The 20054-nt window shown below is 42.2% G+C and overlaps 1 protein-coding gene across 5 annotated transcripts in view; it reads right to left on the bottom strand.

Moving 5' to 3' along the window:
• The window catches only part of pard3bb (par-3 family cell polarity regulator beta b), a 268913-nt gene that overhangs the window by 143788 nt on the left and 105071 nt on the right, over positions 1–20054 (bottom strand). For all 5 annotated transcript variants that reach the window (XM_058392331.1, XM_058392335.1, XM_058392332.1 and 2 more), the window contains exons 7-11: positions 14198–14281; positions 9296–9421; positions 6931–7325; positions 4617–4756; positions 4310–4438 (exon numbers count right to left, since the gene is read on the bottom strand). In XM_058392331.1, the coding sequence (XP_058248314.1) occupies positions 4310–4438; positions 4617–4756; positions 6931–7325; positions 9296–9421; positions 14198–14281 (874 nt within the window). The remainder of the gene's footprint in view (positions 1–4309; positions 4439–4616; positions 4757–6930; positions 7326–9295; positions 9422–14197; positions 14282–20054) is intronic.

Genomic DNA, 20054 nt, shown 5'->3' with positions numbered 1-20054 from the left:
GCTTTTCCTCTGGGAATTTGACCAGGACCAGTGACCAAAAAGGAAGCCTTACCTCATAGTCTCATAGGCAGTGTCTCTTCTCTCTCTCACACATACATACATACATATTTTATTTTATATATATATATATATATATATATATATATATATATATATATATATATATATATATATATATATATATATATATATATATTTGTTTTAAGTGAATAAAGAGAGAAAGACACCCACACTGATGGCCACAGTCTTAAAAATCCAACTTTCACACTATCAAGCCATTCAGCAATTCCTTGTTATGGTTCTCTCAGCTTTTTCCGTCACCATTTTCATTATTCTGTCTGCCTGCCAGCCATCAGACTAACTGAAGAACATGTGATTAGTACACATTTTGGTCAAATTGTTTCTAATGCATCCTTCTATGCAGGACAACTAATTTTTCGGTATTTTAATGGCCACGCATTGGGCCTCATTCATCAAGCTGGACATGAACAGATTTGTGTGTAAATCATTACTACGAGTATTTACACACAAAAGAAAGTGAGATTCATGAAAAAATAAAACATAAATTAGTAAAAACCTGTGCTCCTGAGTGCGCGTAAGAAAACGAACAAAAGTAAACCTTGACTTCAGCTCGTATAATTAGCGCTGTCGAGCTTACTCTCATTGAGTTTACAGGATCCAGCATTATCCAGAGTGACTTATAAAAGTGCTTTGTGAGTGTCTATCAAAAACAAATCCTCATATTAGTTCACCGGATCAGGGATTAAAGACACAATCGAGAAACGTTTTCATTCGTCATCTTCAATTACTGGAATGAATAAAATAATATCAAAAAGTAAAGAAAGCGAGCCAAGGCGAAGCCATAAATTAAAGACAAATAAAACTAATCGTTCAATTATGACTGCACCGAGCTGCAAACAAATATTTAATCGGTAAATATTCTGTAAGTACGCCGGCGACTTCTGATTCAAGCAGCTAGAAACAAACAAGATGTTTCTAATTGCAGTTTGATTGCATCATTTTCTGCCTCGATCTATGACTTACAGACGTTATACCGCATGACCTAAAGCTCATACCTGAAACATGGCAGCTGGAAAACAAGGCTGGAAAACAAGGCTGGAAAGCTGTGATTAAATTTTTAAAATGGCCTAAATGTGTGCTTGTTGAGAAAGAATTATCCTAAGCAAACACTTAACATGATGTACTGAGTATTAAATTCCCAGTTACTAAATAAATAAAATGGGGCAAGAGAGTCGCACAACGTCTTGATGAGAACTGACCAGTGACGCATTCAGAAGAGCAGAAACACTGCCACAACAAATGAGATATTTCCCCATCTGTTAATATCACTGCTCTGTCTTCTACACTGCAGTCCTGGCACTTTAATACAAACTGTTTCATTCCAAAGTTTTATTTTTTGCTCAGGATCTCTGTTGTTGCCATACAAATGTGCCAATAAATCAGTTTTCTATAACGCACATGAGTCATGATTCACACACCGTCAGCTAGAGTTGTGTAAACATCCACCTAATATCCACAGTGTTCCTAAAAAATAGTTCTGAGGATTATAATTGAGAGGCATGATCTCAATTTGAAGCTAGAAGAGTGTGATAAGTATTTCATCTGAAATCATGGAGCTCTATTTCTGGTCAGAAATCTATCAAGTCAAAACAAATGATATTTGGACAAAATCTGTTCCATCGTAAGGCTGGTTTTTTATCAGACATCATTATTCTCCACGGCATCATATCGACTTGAGTTACACTGACGTTGAAAGGGGATTGTGGGATGTAAAGGACAATGAAGGATTCAGTGAGGTCAAGTGGATGAGAGGCCTCATCATCTAAACCTCCCCCCCCCCCCCCCCAGAACACAAATAATAGTAAAACCTATCCAAATTGCCAATGGTGCTTTGGAGTTAGCTAAATAAATACATAAAATGAGAAAACAATAGAGGTCAGAGCACACTTCCTGGTGTTTGAAAGGTATTGCTATGGTAACGGGGAAGATACCCAGATTCTCAGGCATAGGTTATTTCCAGAAAGTGCTGAGATGCACAGAAACGGACTGGCAGTGGCTTTGTCAGATGTTATGATGAGAGAGACCACAGGAAAGCCTGACACACAGCTGCATGGCTACAGCCTCTGACTTCACACAGCCCTGCATGCTCCACGACTTCCTTTAGGAGTGGGCCGACCGCCCGCCTCACTTCCTGCCCGACACTGAATCAACACGTGAATGGATAAGAGCAGGAAGGCAGACCGCATGTGTGAGGCTGACTGTCTATGTGGGTCAGAAGGTTCAACGAGGAAGATTCAGACTGCTGGAAAGGTTAGAAACACTGAAAGGAGTGAGTGTGGGCACTGAGAGAAAGCAGAGAGAGAAAGAGCGATAAGTGAAGGAGACAGCACATCCTCGCAGACGCTCGCTCATGCTAAACTGGGACAATGACAGGAAACAGAAGGACGAGGCTTCCTCAACTCAAGGCTAGATCGAGGAACAGGGACACACCAGTGACTCAACCTTCTTTAGCCAAGACACAGTGCAGACAATGTGGAGACAGGCCAAAGACAACGTGCAAACATTCACCTGCTCCTCATGCTGCAGGCTGAAACACTCGAGTGACAACAGGCCAAGCTTTATAACTAATCTGTAGGAACTGATAGCAGTCCAGCAGCTTTCGACAATATATGCCAATATATGAGTATAAAATAAAACAACGTTCCTCCAGGACCATGGCGCTACATAAAACAACTGAACTAAGGACTAAAGTGCATGTGTGCAAAAGTATGAGCAGTAAAGTTCTAATTATATAGAGACTCATGAAGGAGTCCTGAATGTAACATGACTTTTAACATGGCTAGCTTCTCAAAAACTCAACACTTTCAGCACTAACACACACCTAGCCCACTGTAATCCCTCCCTGTCCACTGCTGTCTCTTTTCTGTCCTTTGCTGTTTGTCTCTGTCTTCCTGGGACATCTAATTTAAACTGTGTGTTGTTCTTACTGTAGTACAGTGACCTTGAGTATGAGAAATTATTATTATTATTATTATTATTATTACAACTACTAATACAACAGGTTGCTAACAGGGTTAAATACACTGATCAGCCATAACATTATGACCACCTGCCTAATAATGTATTGGTCCCCCTTTTGCTGCCAAAACAGCCCTGACCAGATGAGGCATGGAGTCTACTAGATCCCTGACGGTGTGCTGTGGCACCAAGATGTTAGCAGCAGATCCTTTAAGTCCTGTAAGTTGCAAGATAAGCCCTCTATGGATCGGATTTGTTTGTTCGGCTTGTCTGTTGGATCGGATCACACAATCAATGAGCCTTGGCCTCCCATGACCCTGTCGCCGGTTCACCACTGTTCCTTCCTTGGACCACTTTTGATAGATACTGACCACTGCAGACCAGGAACACCCGACAAGAGCTGCAGTTTTGGAGATGCTCTGATCCAGTGGTCTAGCCATCACAATTTGGTCCTTGTCAAACTCGCTCAAATCCTTACACTTGCCCATTGTTCCTGCTTCTAACACATCAACTTTGAGGACAAAATGTTTACTTGCTGCCTAATATATCCCACCCACTAACAGGTGCCATGATGAGGAGATCATCAGTGTTATTCACTTCACCTGTAGGTGCTTATAATATTATGCCTGATCGGTAAATGTTATCAGAGGTATTGTTCCCCCTTTCAAACCACAAACCTTCTTGCTAAGACTCTCTTTTGTACTCATCACTAAAACCAGTCCAATGTCACTAAATGTACTCAACACTATAAACTAAATACACTATACGACCTGTCCTGCTATCTTCATGTTAGTATAAACAGTTGTAGTTTTCTTATTCCTTTTCCATTCGGATACGAATAAGTAAAGTAAGTATCGGATACTGATAAGTAAACTAATTACAAACAAAATGCTACTTTATTATTATTATCATCATATATATTTTTTGAGTCCAAAATCCCGAAACAAAGGGATTTCTTTATTAGTATTAATATTTTAGTGTTTAGTATTACTATTAATTCCTTTTTATGTGCATGGTGAAAACGACTTCAGTAATTTCCCGTTTTTAATGGCTTGAGCATGTTCTGGGCAGAGTCTGAGGAGACTGATCAGCCCTTTAAGTGTGCATAAATGTTATAAAGTTATGATTAAAAGACAGCGACACAGAAGAATAGCAGAAATGTGAAGATGAGGGAATAGAAGAAAGAGTGTTGTGTCTGTTTCCCTGAGGAAGACCAAGAATATGGGTAGGAAAACAAGGTTATGACTCTCTAACAAAGCAAACGTCTTACCAGCTCTCGGGGAAGGAATAACTCCTCCTGTCTCGCCACCACCAGACACACACCGTCTCCCTGCTTCGTGCTGCGCAGCATGGCCACCAGTTCCTCCTGTGTCCGACCTGTGATGTCCACACCATTCACCTGACACACACACAGGCATATATGAAGATAGTTAAAGCAATATTCTAAACTACTGAGGCTTTCCACCTCACACTTAATAAGAAATACTATTCATTATGAACTGAAGTGTCATTAATATGGCAATTTATGAACATCACAGAATACACAATGGGGGGGTTTGGGCTAACAGAAGTTTCACCTCTAATATTCTGTCTCCAGACTGCAGGCGGCCATCCTTAACAGCGGCTCCTCTAGGGAGGATGTTCTTGACAAGGATGGGACCGGGCCCGTGCACTGAAGAGTCTCTGGTTACCACGGTGAAGCCCAAACCCTCCGGACCTGCACACACACACAGAAGAGAGAGGAAAGAATTTAACTGCTGAGGTGTATTTGATTTTTGACACTTGTACACTAAATCAAGATCCGCACACAGAAGCGGGTAAGGAGTGGGTCTATTTTATTGACTCTGAAAACTGCGCAAGTGCACAATTATTCTGAAAGCCCGATGATCAATCGGCCTTGACCGGTATTGATCACAAAGCCAGCGAAAGTGCAGATGGAAAATGTAGTTATGACATAAAAAAAGAAAGAAAGAAAGAAAAACTGCTAACAATTCAATCCAACAGATAAAGGCAGTCAGGAAAAAGAAAAATAGATGATATGACTGACTGCACTATGGAGAAACCTAAGAGTGAGTGAGTGTTGTGTGTGTGTGTGTGTGTGTGTGTGTTTGAAAATGCAGCGCTGCAAAATGCTGCTTCAGTGCATTATCATTGCCGGACTACAGTTTAATTTCACGTTTGAATACATCTATCATAAAGACCCGGGGCGACGAGGTGGGTGTGATCCATGCTGCAAATTATGATCCATGACATGTGGAGATTTTGGACTTTTAGCAAACACAGGAAGCATGAGGACTAATGTGCTCACTAAATCACCTCACAAGAGCGAAGGACAGATAATTAAGCACAAAGACCACTTTATAAGCAATTACATATTTTGCCTAGGTAACATTTAGATATTTCACATTTCGCTGTTATTTACAAATTCCGCTGTTTAGCTCAGGGAATATGGTATGAGGCTTGCTCAGTGAGCGTGATGGAATGGTGAAGGGGATGAATGCTGGTTTGGTCTGACAGCATAGCTGAGAAAAGAGGTATTAAAGGTGTGAGTGTGCCTGCAGTGCTGTGACCTACGCTGCAGCACCTCTTATCAGGGTCTCTGTGCTGTCAGGATGACTGATAGGTAGATTAGTGAACAGCCTATCGCCTGCTGGGTGACATGAGCCACGTTTTTTACGGCGGATATAACCGCGCCGATGTCCCGGCTAGAGGGGGGGGGGAGCAGTGACGGACGGAGCAGGGGTGAGGGAACAGATGATCTTTAACATGGCCTGGTAGGTTCTGGCAGGAAAAACAAAAACCGGACTCAGCACGCCGGCGAGTGGAGCATAGGAAGCGTTGTGCTGGTGTTTTATGTTGGTCATTTAGCACAATCCCTTTATAGTCAGCAGTTTTCTGTTGCTGCAATGAATTCAGATCATCAGTAATGGTTGGATCAATAAGAACTTAATAGACTTTGCAGGCTGAAATTATGGCTTCATCCATTCAACTACATGCTACTACAAAGAAGGAAGGAATGAGAGAGAGAGAGAGAGAGAGAGAGAGAGAGAGAGAGAGAAAGATGGTCACAATCTTAATCAAAATAAACAAAAGAACACTTGCTGAGAGGTGTGTGGGAAGAAGTAGGGCTTACACTCTTATACGAAATCCACATTTTCTGTGATTGATTGGTCAATTCTGCCATCAGATTGGTCTGAAAGTGTTGATTAATCATCCTTAAGCAGACATGTGACAGTACTGCAGGTTGCAAGTCAAATGACAGTTTTATATTATCATAATGCGCTCGTGTTAGCGAGCAACAACTCATTCACAGGGACTTGTGTGTTGGTCATACCATATAATCTGTGTTGTTATCTGGCAAAGGGGAAAAAATCCAATTAAGTTTCGAGACTGAATTTCCGATATGAAGGACGACAGCTACATTATAGCTGCTATAAAGCAAGTGGCAATGAGAACTAACTTGCTTCATGGCCATGCCACAGCATTACAAAATAAGTTAAAAGAAAAAAAAAACATGAGGATTTATTCTTTACTAAATGTTAAACTGTTATAACTGGGGGAAAAAAAATCCACTTCTGGGTGGTAACAGTAACGGAGCTTCATATCAGACCCATTTTTGGATTATTTTCCAATAACACCATCCAATGCCTTGTCATGTTTTGTTCCTTACATGACAAGTTCTTTTCCTACTTTCAGGTAGAAACAGCGTTTGTCAAAACACTTGGTAAAACGATACCACCTCTCTCTCACAGAAATGTTGTTTGGGTCCATAATTAAATGTTCTTGCTGTGTTCACACCTGTCACACTGAGCAAGTAGCCACACACCAGCACTAAATGCATACTAATATTCCCAGCACGTTGGAGTATCTTATCACACCACACCTACATACCTTTCTTCAGATCAATTTTGAGCCTCTTGCCTCCCTTCTTGGTGGTGAACCCAACCAGAGGTGAGATGGTATGGCTCTTTTTGAGCAGCGGGCTACTGCTCCTACCCCGTGGGTAAAGGCTGATGGGGAGAGGGGACCCGAGAGATCGGCTCTCGCTGTTCAGGCTGCTGCTCTCCTGAGGTCCGGCTTGTCTGCAGGAGGAGGATTCTGCAGGTCTCACCATGGGCTTCACCTTCAGAGGAGGAGGCTCTTTGGGCCGGGGAGAACCGTCGTGGCTGTCGGTGCTGAATAGGTGGCCGATGAGACTCTTCTCGAAGCGCTCTTTACTGCCCATTGGAAGAACCTCTAAACGTACAGCAGGCAAGCGCATGGCCTGCCGGAACACCTCCTGTGACCTGTGTAGAAAGAGAAGTGGGATAGAAAAATTAAGGAAAGTACGTCAGACTTACCGAGAGGACGAGTAAAGTTTCAAGAGCCTTAAAAAAAAATAATTAAAGACAGTTTGCGATTATGTAACGTAATGAATAATGATGCTGAATCTGAAGACAATTAATGAAATGTAATATTTCCATTTATTTTAGTCGAGCTAAAGCTCATTCCAGAGACAGCGTAATTGGGGTTATGAGTAACGAGCTCTACCCCTTACTAATGACAAAGCAATCCTTCTTTCTCGTTTGTGTTAACCAATTCAATTTCAGACTCATCCATCCATCCTAAATGTAATAATAAAATTACTGTAGCCTTCTGTCTGACTGATCTGCACCATGGGACACATATGGAATATGAAGCTTAAGTATAAATAATTCATATAATAAATGTAAGAGCAAGGAGGCTGGTGCAACTGAGTGACATCTCATCATATACGGACTTTAAAGTTAGTTAAATTACTTTAGAAGAGCCTGCAGACATTTCTTTAAAGACAATGGAAGACATTTTTCTTCCACATCTGTTTCATGCATATTTAGATGGGGAAAATGTAAGAAGGGATCCTGTTCTTATCTTTCAGGAATGGATTGTTTTGTGAAAATTAATTGAGGAGACACGGTATACAGCATGTACACGGGTCTTTTACACCATACCTCGTCTATACAGCCATGTTAGAGGTACTCAGAAACGTAATGACTGGAGAATGCCGACTCGGCAATTTTCTGTTAGATGCCAGTTAAATGTGAGGGAGGGAAAGGTAAAACATGATGATTTTTTTTTTTTTTTTTACTGCCACATGAGGGACAGACTGTTCTTCTCCCTGTTAAGAACCTATTTTGGGGATCCCCAAACCCTGTGGTGACTTCTCAGCAAAGAATCTTGCGGAGAGTCTGAAAGAAAACTACTGTCAGCATGATATTTTAGCTTATGAGACATGAATGGCTTTGGGAAAAGCAATAATAAAAACAAAACATGCAATGATTACTGGCAAAGACGCCCTTGTCCAGTGCACCTTCCCTTTATCTCAGTTATACAAGTGAGCAGTTAAGGGGTTAAGGGCTTTGCTCAAGGGCCCAGCAGGGGCAGATCTGAACTCACGACCTTTCGATCAGTAGCCCAAATGTCTTGACCACTATATCTCCAGTTCTCTTTGCAAAACAGACATTCCTCCCTGACCACTTCTCTGAGTTTCTAATGTTTTATATAGCTCTCTTCTTCCCCTGTGAGCCCTTGTTAATATTTAGTAAGAAAGCTAAATTTAGGGAAGGAGCATGCTTTGTCTAGGCTCTGTGTAGGTAAAAGCCCCTGTGTAGCGTAAGCCTCGTCTGTGATGGCTCATAAAGAGTGCACACTGCTACGTCCAAAAAACATCCGATCACGAGTGATCAGTGAGCGGTATCAGCAGGACAGCCTTTTGCAGCGTAACAAGGCCACCGGATTTTCCTTTAATTTGTCTCAAATTTCTACCTTAAAGTGTTTTCTTTATTTGATGCAACAAATAATTATATAAACACATCTATCTCACGTCAGCCACAGCATTGTGGATAAGAAAAAGAAAAGGCGGTGAGATAAGGCATTGTTGTAACAAGTGCGATATATTAATGTTCTGGCATGAGTGTGTGTGTGTGTGTGTGTGTGTGTGTACACCCAGTGGGAGCACAGAGGAGCTTTCAAGGACCATGGCTGCTGGATGAAACAGATGTTTCTGCTGGAGCCATGTTTCCACTGTTTTTGAAACCTGTCCAGTGTTGTGATGAGCTTAAATGGGCCGAATCCTCACAACAATGGATTGAGAGAGGACTGTCTATTTTTATAGCCGTGATAAGACACAGATAAAAGAGGGAAGCGAGAAGGAGACAGAGTCAAAACAGGATATAAACAGGAGAATCTTGCCAACAGCAATAGCGAGGCTCGTGTTGCTGTAAAGTCGTTTGCTCACTGTGAGAAGGACTTGTCCATCAGCTCAGTGTCGTTGATCTTGATGATGCAGTCATCCTCCTGGAAGATCCCTTCTCTTTTGGAGCGGCTGTTCTCCTCCACGCTCCGAATGTGCAGACCCAGAGCCCTGCAATGAACAGTAACACATCACACGCAAGTAAACGCTGAACCTGAAAAGCAAGGCGCCGATACAACAATGCCTCAAGTGGAGGGGGGAGGAAAAAAACGAAACGTCTTTCTACATCTTGAGGAAGAAGTGTTACACAAACATGGACACGGTTCGGAAGTTTCATTCTAAACAAACTCGCACTAAAAATCATGACCCTATGCTGCCCTTACACACATTTCTAACAAAAGAGGGCATCTCTTTACAGTGGCAGATGGAGAGGAAAACAGTGATAATAGCTCCCTGTGTCGGGAGATGAAATGAAATTGTTTCCAACAAACAACACCGTGATGCCACTAGAGAGGTGATAACTCCACAGGGAGTGTGTATTCATGTGTGTATACTGGGACAGAAACAAGGCATGTGATAAGAGTGTGATAAATAAAAGAGAGAAAGCAATAGATCGGAAACATTAAGGCTGTTAAATTGCATTTCCTTTTAATTACTTTTTAATTTAATATTGGAAAATGCTGGAATATTAATTGTTTTGGCTGTCACACACCATTAGCAAGAGTGCTACGCTGTGTTCCCACCAAGTAAACTACGGAAGGTGAGAGCTGGGCCATTTTTTTTTAAGGGAAAGGAAGAAGAAGAAGAATAAAAATAAAATAAAAAAAGGGTTTCCACGTTCCACGCTGCTGAATTCTCCAATCTAACTGAGCAGAAGATGTAGATTAGTTGTCTATAACATGACAGCTATGACAATATCTCAACCACAGGTACATTAATACACATCTTATGCGCTCATTCTGATCATGGTTTCTATAGTAACAGCTCACAGTACAGTGGACGGTCTAAATACACAGATTTAATAAATGTGTGCAAAAGTTTTCTTTGAGGTGACTTACACTATATTGTCAAATGTTTGGAAATTCCACAAGGTTTAGGAATGTGTTCATGGGAATTTTTGACCATTCCTCTTGAAGCGCATTTGTGAGGTCAGGCACTGATATTGGACGAGAAGGTCTGACTCGCAGTCTCCGCTCTAATTCATCCCAAAGGTATTCATCCTATCTGGTTGTGGTCAGAACTCTGTGAAGTTCCTCCACACCAAACTCATTCACCCATGTCTTTATGGACCTTGCTTGGTGCACTGGTGTGCAGTCATGTTGGAACAGGAAGGGGTCATCCCCAAACTGTTCCACACAAATTTGGGAGCATGAAATTGTCCAAAATGTCTTGGTATGCTGAAGCATTCAGAGTTCCTTTCACAGGAACTAAGGGGCCAAGGCCAACCCCTGAATTCAATGATTTGGAGGGGTGTTCCAAAACTTTTGGCAATATAGTGTATGTAGGAATTTTTAGAGGGTTCCATAGGTACGGCACTTCCTTTACATCTCACAGAGCTTTTTGGATTCTCTGTAACATGACAGGAAGCATTTTTTCTCTTAATAACTTTAATAGAAAGGATAAGGGAACAATTGTTGACATTGGCTATAGAACTGAGGACAAGAAGCGCAGTGGAATTCTTTCTTCACATATCCCGGTTGAGGAAGTTGTGGTCAGAGCGCAGGGGCAGCTATGATACAGCAACCCTGGAGCACGACGGGTTAAGGGCCTTGCTCAATTGCCCGACAGTGGAGCTTGGTGGTGCTGGGGCTCAAATCCTGATCCTCTGCCTTAACCACTTGAGCCACCACTACCTCACACACTATAATGTGCTGTAATACAGTGATAACAGGAAGTCACTTGAAACAAAACTCTAAATGGCCAGAAAGCTAGCACTGTGCTGTGTTATGTTCTTACATAAGTTACAGATAATGAAATGTGTCACATGTATCACTTGAATCATATGAATGAACCCCTCCCAAAATTCCAGGGTTGACCGTACATCACACAACAGTGCCATTGTTCATTTCTACACGGAGTAAGAGCTTGGATTAACACTACGCCTGTGTCTAATTTACCGTACGCTTAACCAGCCTTCAACTCTTGCATCTGTCTTCACACAGGAGTCATGTTTTTACTCCTGCTGTTCACTTTATACACTCGATGGTATTGTAGCACCAAACAGTGCAGTGCCCTAAACCAGCAGAAACAGCTGTACGCTTGCTCATTCAGGCAGTTATCCAGTCAACCGACGTGCGGCAGAAGCTTAATGCATAAAAAACATCCAGTTCCCCGACAAGAGCTTCAGTTAATATTCACACTAAACATCAGAACGGGGGGAGAAACAGGATCTCTGTGATGTGACGTTCACTGTAGCATGGTTGCTGCCAGATGTGCTGGTTCTCCTGAGATTTCCACACGCAACCATCTCATGAGTTTAGACAGAATGGTGGAGGCGAAAAATAAATAAATAAATAAATAAAAATAAATAAAAAACAGCAGAAACACTTTGTTGATGTGGAGAGGAGGAGGAGACAGATAAAAATGGCCAGATTGGTTTGAGCTGACAGGAAGTCTCCAATCACCACTCTTTTCAACCATGTTGAGCAGAAAAGCATCAAATCAAACTCTTTTGAGATGCTTTTCTGCTGTGAAACGTGAGCATATTCATTCAAATAGCTTTAAAATCTGAAATTCATGTCTGTAGACATTTTTAGAGAGCACTGCCCTTCAGTCTGAAAAATCTCCTACCACATAACTCTATAAATATATAAAAAACATCCTGCTGAATAAAACTTTAAATGTAAACACATTTATTCAGAAAAGACTTCTTTTTTTTTTTTTGTTTACAATTATTAACGAGTAAAACTTTGCAAAGTCAAATTTCTTCACAAAGAGCAGAGACCCTGCAGTACAAATAACTCGCATAAAGATAGATGGTCTGGGTCTTGTGTCTCTTAAAGCAGCTGCCTGGGGCCATCAGTGTGGTGTCAGAGTGGGGAAAAAAAAAACGTCTTCTAACACACTTAGGAGAGACCGCTCCGAGTTTTCTGTTTTGGGTAATGTGTGAGTTTCTGAAGGTCTGTGAGAATGGCGCACAGCGGGAGACCCCATCACGCTGAAACACAGCAGAATGGACATCTCTGAGACGGCGCTTAGCTTAAACAGAGATATCGTGCACATGTTTGCGAGAACAGAGATTTGTCTTACGGAGAATGTGCAGAGAAATTTAACACCGTCCCCATTTACTCTTCTCGGAGTGAGGAAAGAAAATAGACGCTCAGGGGAACTAGACCAATCAAAAGCAGTGGCTGCTGTCTGCACTCATCAGAAAAGGTCCTCTCCACAAACATATCATACCCAGGCAATCATTTTCCTGTTTTTTTTTTTTTTTTTGGTTTTAAAGCCAAGAGGTGATAACAGTGTCCTAGACTAGATAAGAAAACAATAATAGAGAGTTCAGGCTGGTCTGGAATACATTAACACTGTGCCTGTGTGGAGGGTCAGTGTGTGTCCAGCTCCAAACCAAAGCTTACTGATCTCGTCACCCTTATTAGATCCGCTCGGCCCAACCCACGGACACATGGCATTAAGAGACAGATCTATTTACATTAGCGCCCTGCTCAATATTTGGTGATATTATTGACATCTTTTTTTTGAGCTAGAAGTGAACTTTGACCCGAGGGGATAGGTTGGTGGGCATGACTAAAGGAAACATATGGGCCCTATGGAATGGAGGGAAGAGAAGGAACACTGAAGGACTGAAAGATGGAGAGACGGAAAGACATACAAAGTGAGAGGAAGAAAGAATGCTGCAGGGACAAATATGTCTTTATAAAAAGCCCTGTTTTCCCCCATGTGACTGGCTGTGATGAATCAATTTCAGTGTGTGAATCCTCTCTGTGAGCAGAGGAAAAGACCATCCTGCATGCCTGTTAGACAAACACCATCACTGTGTCACACAGACATTCTGTGATTTATTATGAGCATCATTACACACACGAGTGCTTTTAAGGTTACACCTGCCGTAAAAATAGGAATTTTTGCGAGGCTAAAGTGAAGTTTTATGGCTGTTTTCAAAGACGATACTGGAATCATGTGACTCCTGCCTTCACAAACGATATATAAACTGTGTAAACATCAACTTAACACACGCAACTGCCTCGAGCTGCCCCTCTCCTCCAGCTTCCTGATACAAAATGATCTTGGCGCTGACCTTGCAGGCTCTCCTTTTACCACAGTCAGGTGCATTCTGGGAAAACAGGGTCATCTAAATAAAACCAAGCTCGCTCGCACTCACCCACTTCATAGATTCATGCTGCATTCGACTAAAGCTATAACTTCGAGCTCTGACCCGCTCAACTCGGAATTCCTACTCGGAAACCCGGGCCGGTCTCCTCAACTCTGGGTTCAGCATGTGACCTCAAAATCAACATGGCTGCTCAAAGCAATCAACAATAAACAAAGTAACACTTTTAAACGAGTTAACTTTATAGGAAGCATTTTAGATAAATCAACATACAGACATATGGCTTGAAAACGTGTCTAGAGTTTGTTATATAACAATGTGTTATATAACACCGTAAGTATATAAATATATATATATATATATATATATATATATATATATATATATATATATATATATATATATATATATATATATATATATATAGCTCATCACCATTTAGCTGGTTAGCTTGCTAAAAAGGAAAATGAATTTTGAGCATTGATGGATTTTTCCTCCACTGTGTAGCTCTTACTGCTTCCCAGGGTAAGTCAAAAGCTGTATATGTTTTGCAGCGAGAAATTACTACATAATAGGAGACATGGAAGAGATAAAGGAATAAAAAAATAAAGGAAAAAATAGAGAGAGAGAGCGAGAGAAAGAGAGAGATGCACACTAACCTTCCACTGAGAGAGGAGCAGTATGGCACCACATGTATCCCAAGAGGCCCGTGTTCTCCTGAAATCTCCACAGTCTTTGTTAGGCTACAAACACACACAAAACACAATGACATTACATTTATATACACCTGCACCAACACAAACCAAATCAAAGCTGCATACAGACTCGGTGTTTCCTCTCTGGTGTAAACACACACTCCTTCCTTTAAAACTCCCTGCTCTGTCTGCTTCAACACTTTTCACCATGTTTACCTTCCACCCTCACGCTCAGCTTTATTCTGCCCTCGCTGCCTTTCCCTGTGTCAATGGTTACAGTGCTTGGCATGGCCCCATGATTACCCAGCAGGAGAGGAAAAAATACAGGGCTTAATGTAGATAAACGTGAACGGAACAGCTTGGAGCACTAACAGCACTGACCTTGAAATCTTACTCGCACTTTTTCTCAAGCAGAACGACTGTGAGAGGACGCACACCCATCAGGATGGAGATGGAGACTCGGGTCATCTTGCAGACGTGGCGTAAACACACAAGCTCCATTACCAAGTATAGAGATACTGGCCTCTCAAAAACAATTAGGGTCACAACAAAGTTTTCCAAGTGGAGAAATATACCCAGAAATGTAAGCCCAGGTTAGGACTTTGCTCCGAGTCTAATGATCATACCTAATGACTTGGTTGTTAATAATGCGTTTGCAATTAACTTCACTTCACTGGTAAAATAAAGCCTTTATCACCACCACATGCATTACGGCACAGTGGAATTCTTTTCTTTGCGGATCCCAGCTAAGGAAGTTGGGGTCAAGCACAGCACCCCTGGAGCAGAGAGAGTTAAGGACCTTGATCAATTGCCCAGTAGTGACAGCTTGGCGATGCTGAGGCTTGAACCCCGATCAGCAACCCAGTGCCTTAACCACTTGAGCCACAATGACCACCCCAAAAGAACATGCTTCCTTTACCAAATTAAAGTGTGACTTGCGTATTTTTATACAACTGAGCAACTAAGGGTTAAGGTCCTTGCTCAAGGGCCCAGAGGTTACAGCTTTGCAGACCTGGGACTTGAACTCACAACCTTTGGGTCAGTAGTCCAATGCCTTAACCACTAAGATACCACATCCTGCTTCTCCTTCATTTTGAATGAGACCCAAACAAACACTTTGTTTTTAAGTGAAACTTTAAGCAGCACCTCATCATCAGGGGCAGCGGTGGCTCAAGTGGTTAAGGCACTGGGTCGTTGACCGGGAGTTCAATCCCAAGCATTGCCACTGTTGGGCCTTTGAGCAAGGCCCTTAAACCTCTTTGCTCCAGGGGCGCTGCATCATGGCTGACCCTGCGCTCTGACCCCAACCTCCATGCGAAGAAAGAATTTCACAGTGCTGTAATGTATATGTGACAAATAAACTGGACAGTATTTGTGTAGACAAGACGAAAGAAGGGTAAATCCTACATTTAATCCATTTCAAATACCTGAATCCGTGAATAATGTATTATAATATACAGTACAAGCATGAATATACAAATAAGCAATGCTGAAGAGGCAATCCAAGAGGTGTTATCCACTTCAAATTGCTGTTTTTAAGTGCAGGATATCTTTAAAGACCGCATGAATCAGCTTTTTTTTTCCTGAGGCTGTTTCCTCCAACACTGCGAAACGGACATCCAGCGCAAGCAATCATTTGCCTGGCGTGTGTTGTTAATGAGTTTATCAGGCTGACCACACACACACCCTCTAAAGTCATTAATCCTGCTCTGACCTTCCTCCTCCCTGCTCTCATCCTTTTCCTTCTCCTTTCGGCAATCAGCACGGCCCCTCTAATTACGTACATTCTATATTTTGAGAGTGAGGGCAACATGTTGAGTGTGTGTATGTAATTGTGTGAGGTAGTGTGTGAAGACTGGGACAAAGACAACTGAAGGGAACGTGTGATCATTTGCTTCATGTGACTGCCAACTTGAGTACAAATGATTTTCGGCGTGACTCACAACATGCAACTAGTCACTTTAAAGTTTGCAATAAAGCCAAAGTGAGCATTGTTTCTATAGTAACAGCCGATAAACAGAAAGATTTAGCCAGATATGACATCCAAGAACAATACTGCACACAAGATTAAATTCCCAAATGTCAAGTTGGATCAGAGTGAAGGCAGGCTGCGTCGTACCTCATCTTTATTTCAGCTCCACATATGAAAATGGTTCAGTTACAGTGTCAGTGAAAACAAGTTAATAAGACGCTAAAGATGTCTGTAAGTCAGTCGTTAGGGAAGTCAAGAAGTAAAGAAAAAAGTCAGTAAGCATGTAAGTAAATGAATAGGGATGTCAGTTTGGAAGCAAGTTACTAAGCAAGTCTTGCATTATATCTGCTAATAAGTCAGTAAGTCAATCCTTATGACCATGTAAAAAAGTCTGCGAGTATATGTGTTCATAAATATGTATAAAAGCTCTGTTAAAAAAGTAAGCCAGTCAGAAGGCAGGCACTAATTCCGTAAGCCATTTTTTCTTAATTCTTTAAGAAAGTCAGTAAATAATCATACAACATACACTATATTGCCAAAAGTTTTGGGACGGCTGCCATTCCATGCACATGAACTTCCCATTCTTAATCCGCAGGGTTTAATATGGAGCTGGCCCGCCCTTTTCAGCTACAACAGCTTCAACTCCTCTGGGAAGGCCTTCCACACAAGGTTCCGGCACTGATGCTGGACGAGAAGGTCTGTCTCACAGTCTCCACTCTAATTCATCCTAAAGATGTTCTATTGGGTTGAGCTCAGGACTCAAGTTCCTCCACACCAAACTCACTCATCCATGTCTTTATGGACCTTGCTTGGTGCACTGGTGTGCAGTCATGTTGGAACAGGAAGGGGTCATCCCCAAACTGTTCCCACAAAGTTGGGAGCATGAAATTGTCCAAAATGTTTTGGTATGCTGAAGCATTAAGAATTCCTTTTTCACTGGAACTAAGGGGCCAAGGCCAACCCCTGAAAAAATAACCTCACACCATAAACCCCCTCCTCCACCAAACTTTACAAATGGCACAATGCGGTCAAGGCAAGTACCGTTCTCTTCGCAAGCATAAAATTCAGACTCGTCCATCGGATTGCCAGACAGAGAAGCGTGATTAGTCACTCCAGAGAACACGTCTCCACTGCTCTAGAGTCCAGTGGAGGTGTGCTTTACACCACTGCATCCGCCGCTTTGCACTGCATTTGGTGATGTAAGGCTTGGATGCTATGATTTTACATACCCTACCACTTTGTGGCTGAGTCGCTGTTGTTCCCAGTTGCTTCCACTTTATTATAATCCCACTAACAGCTGACCGTGGACTATTTAGTAGTGAGGAAATTTCACAAATGGACTTATTGCACAGGTGGAAACCTATCATGGCACCATGTTTGAATCCACCGAGTCCCTGAGAGCGACCCATTTCACACATGTCTGTAGAAGCAGTCCGCATGCCTAGCTGCTTGGTTTTATACACCAAAGTAGCCATGGAAGTGATTGGAACACCTGATTTTGGCAATATAGTGTAGAACGAAGAAACAAACAAACAGATCTTGGAGTATAAACAGCAGAGAAAGCTACCACAATACTAAAAACATCAATTAAGTGTGATTCACTTATGCAGCACCAAAGTTTCATCAACTCACCAAAACTTCACATTAATCAAATATACACACAGCAAAGAGAGGCTGCTGAAGGAGGAGCGGAATTAATTACAGAGGCTTAATGAAAGAAAACACATGCAATAAATAAGGGGAAAAATAGCATGCACACACACACACACACGGACACCCCCATTCGCCTCCTCATTCCCCCCCCTCATCCATCCCAAATATTCTAATTGTCCCTCTTCCTGCCGTTCTCCCTCCACTTACACTGTGGATGTTAATGGACAAACAAATGAGCTACGGGGCAGAGCTGCCACAATGATTTAGAAACGGGGTACGGTGAATGAAAGGCTGAGGGTGAGAGGAGGAGGGAGGGGGCACAGAGCGTGACAGAGGGATGGGAACTCTGGCACAGGTGTCCCCTTTATTTACCTACACTTTCCTTCACAAAACGTGGAATTAAAAAAAAAAACGCGTGAATAAAAGACAGGCTGAAATGAAAGGGAGCACATTACACACGCTCTTGTCATCGCCTTCAAAGTGGCGAGTCCTCTCAGATTTGCTCATGAGAGACAAATAAAGACAACAAAGCATGAAAGATGTGTTATTTGAGTTAACAGGATGAATATGGCGGCTCTTCAGGAGAAATGGAGTAGAATTAGCTGCCACTTCTGCTCTGAATAGAAAGCTATTTGAATACAGTTGTTATGCCTGCTTTTATGTGTGAGGACTGAGAGCGACAGCCAGAAATGAAGGACACATGTGGTGAGGGACCAGGCATATGTGTGCATGTGAGAGTAACCCTGACTGATCTCCTGCACACAGCTGTAGCACCCTGAGATTACTTCATTAATGTGAGCCTCAACTTCTCAAATGACTCCTGTGTGTGTGTGTGTCTGTGTGTGTGTCTGTGTGTCTGTGTGTGTGTGTCTGTCTGTGTGTCTGTGTGTGTGTGTGTGTCTGTCTGTGTGTGTGTGTGTGTGTCTGTCTGTGTGTGTGTGTGTGTGTGTGTCTGTCTGTGTGTGTGTGTGTGTGTGTCTGTCTGTGTGTGTGTGTGTGTGTGTGTGTGTCTGTCTGTCTGTCTGTCTGTGTGTGTGTCTGTGTGTGTGTCTGTCTGTGTGTGTGTGTGTGTGTGTGTGTGTGTCTGTGTGTGTGTGTGTGTGTGTGTGTGTGTGTGTGTGTGTCTGTCTGTCTGTCTGTCTGTCTGTCTGTCTGTGTGTGTGTGTGTGGATGTAGGGGGGACTTACTATATTGTGGAATGAAGAAACGAATGAATAAATTTCCTTCTTTCGTTCTGTTCTTCCTTTCCTTCCTTCTCTTCTTTCTTTCCTTCTTTCCTTCCATCTCTTCTTCCTTCCCTTCCTTTCCTTCTCTTCTCCTCTCCCTTTCCTTCCTTCCCTTCTTCTCTTCTTCCTTTCCTTCTCTTCTTTCTTTCCTTCCCTTCCTTCTCTCCTTCGCTTCTTTACTTCCTTTCCTTCTTTTCTTCTCTTCTACCTTTCCTTCTCTTCTTCCTTTCCTTCCCTTCCTTTCCTTCTCTTCTTCCTCTCCTTCATTCCTTCTCTTCTTCCTTCTCTCCTTCCTTCCTTTATTCTCTCCTAACTTTCCTTCATTCCTTCTCTTCTTCCTTTCCTTCATTCTTTCTCTTCTTCCTTTCCTTTCCTTCCTTTATTCTCTCCTACCTTTCCTTCATTCCTTCTCTTCTTCCTCTCCTTCATTCTCTCTTCTTCCTTTCCTTCTTCCTTCCTTCCCTACCTTCTTGCCTTCCTAGCTTCCTTCCTTCTATCTCTTCTTCCTTTCCTTCCTTCCTTCTCTTCTACCTTTCCTTCACTTCTTCCCTTCCTTCTCTCCTTCCTCCCTTTCCTTCTTTCCTACCTTTCCTTCATTCCTTCTCTTCTTCCTTTCCTTCATTCTTTCTCTTCTTCCTTCCTTCCTTCCTTCCTTCCTTCCTTCTTTCTATCTCTTCTTCCTTTCCTTCATTCCTTCTCTTCTTCCTCTCCTTCATTCTCTCTTCTTCCTTTCCTTCTTCCTTCCTTCCCTCCCTTCTTGCCTTCCTAGCTTCCTTCCTTCTATCTCTTCTTCCTTTCCTTCCTTCCTTCTCTTCTACCTTTCCTTCACTTCTTCCCTTCCTTCTCTCCTTCCTTCCTTTCCTTCTTTCCTACCTTTCCTTCATTCCTTCTCTTCTTCCTCTCCTTCATTCCTTCTCTTCTTCCTTTCCTTCATTCTTTCTCTTCTTCCTTCCTTCCTTCCTTCCTTCTA

Source organism: Hemibagrus wyckioides, linkage group LG06 (genome assembly GCF_019097595.1).
Source record: "Hemibagrus wyckioides isolate EC202008001 linkage group LG06, SWU_Hwy_1.0, whole genome shotgun sequence".
Taxonomy (NCBI): Eukaryota; Metazoa; Chordata; class Actinopteri; order Siluriformes; family Bagridae; genus Hemibagrus; species Hemibagrus wyckioides.
Note: the sequence above shows the minus strand (reverse complement) of the source record. Positions and strands in the feature narration are given on the sequence as shown.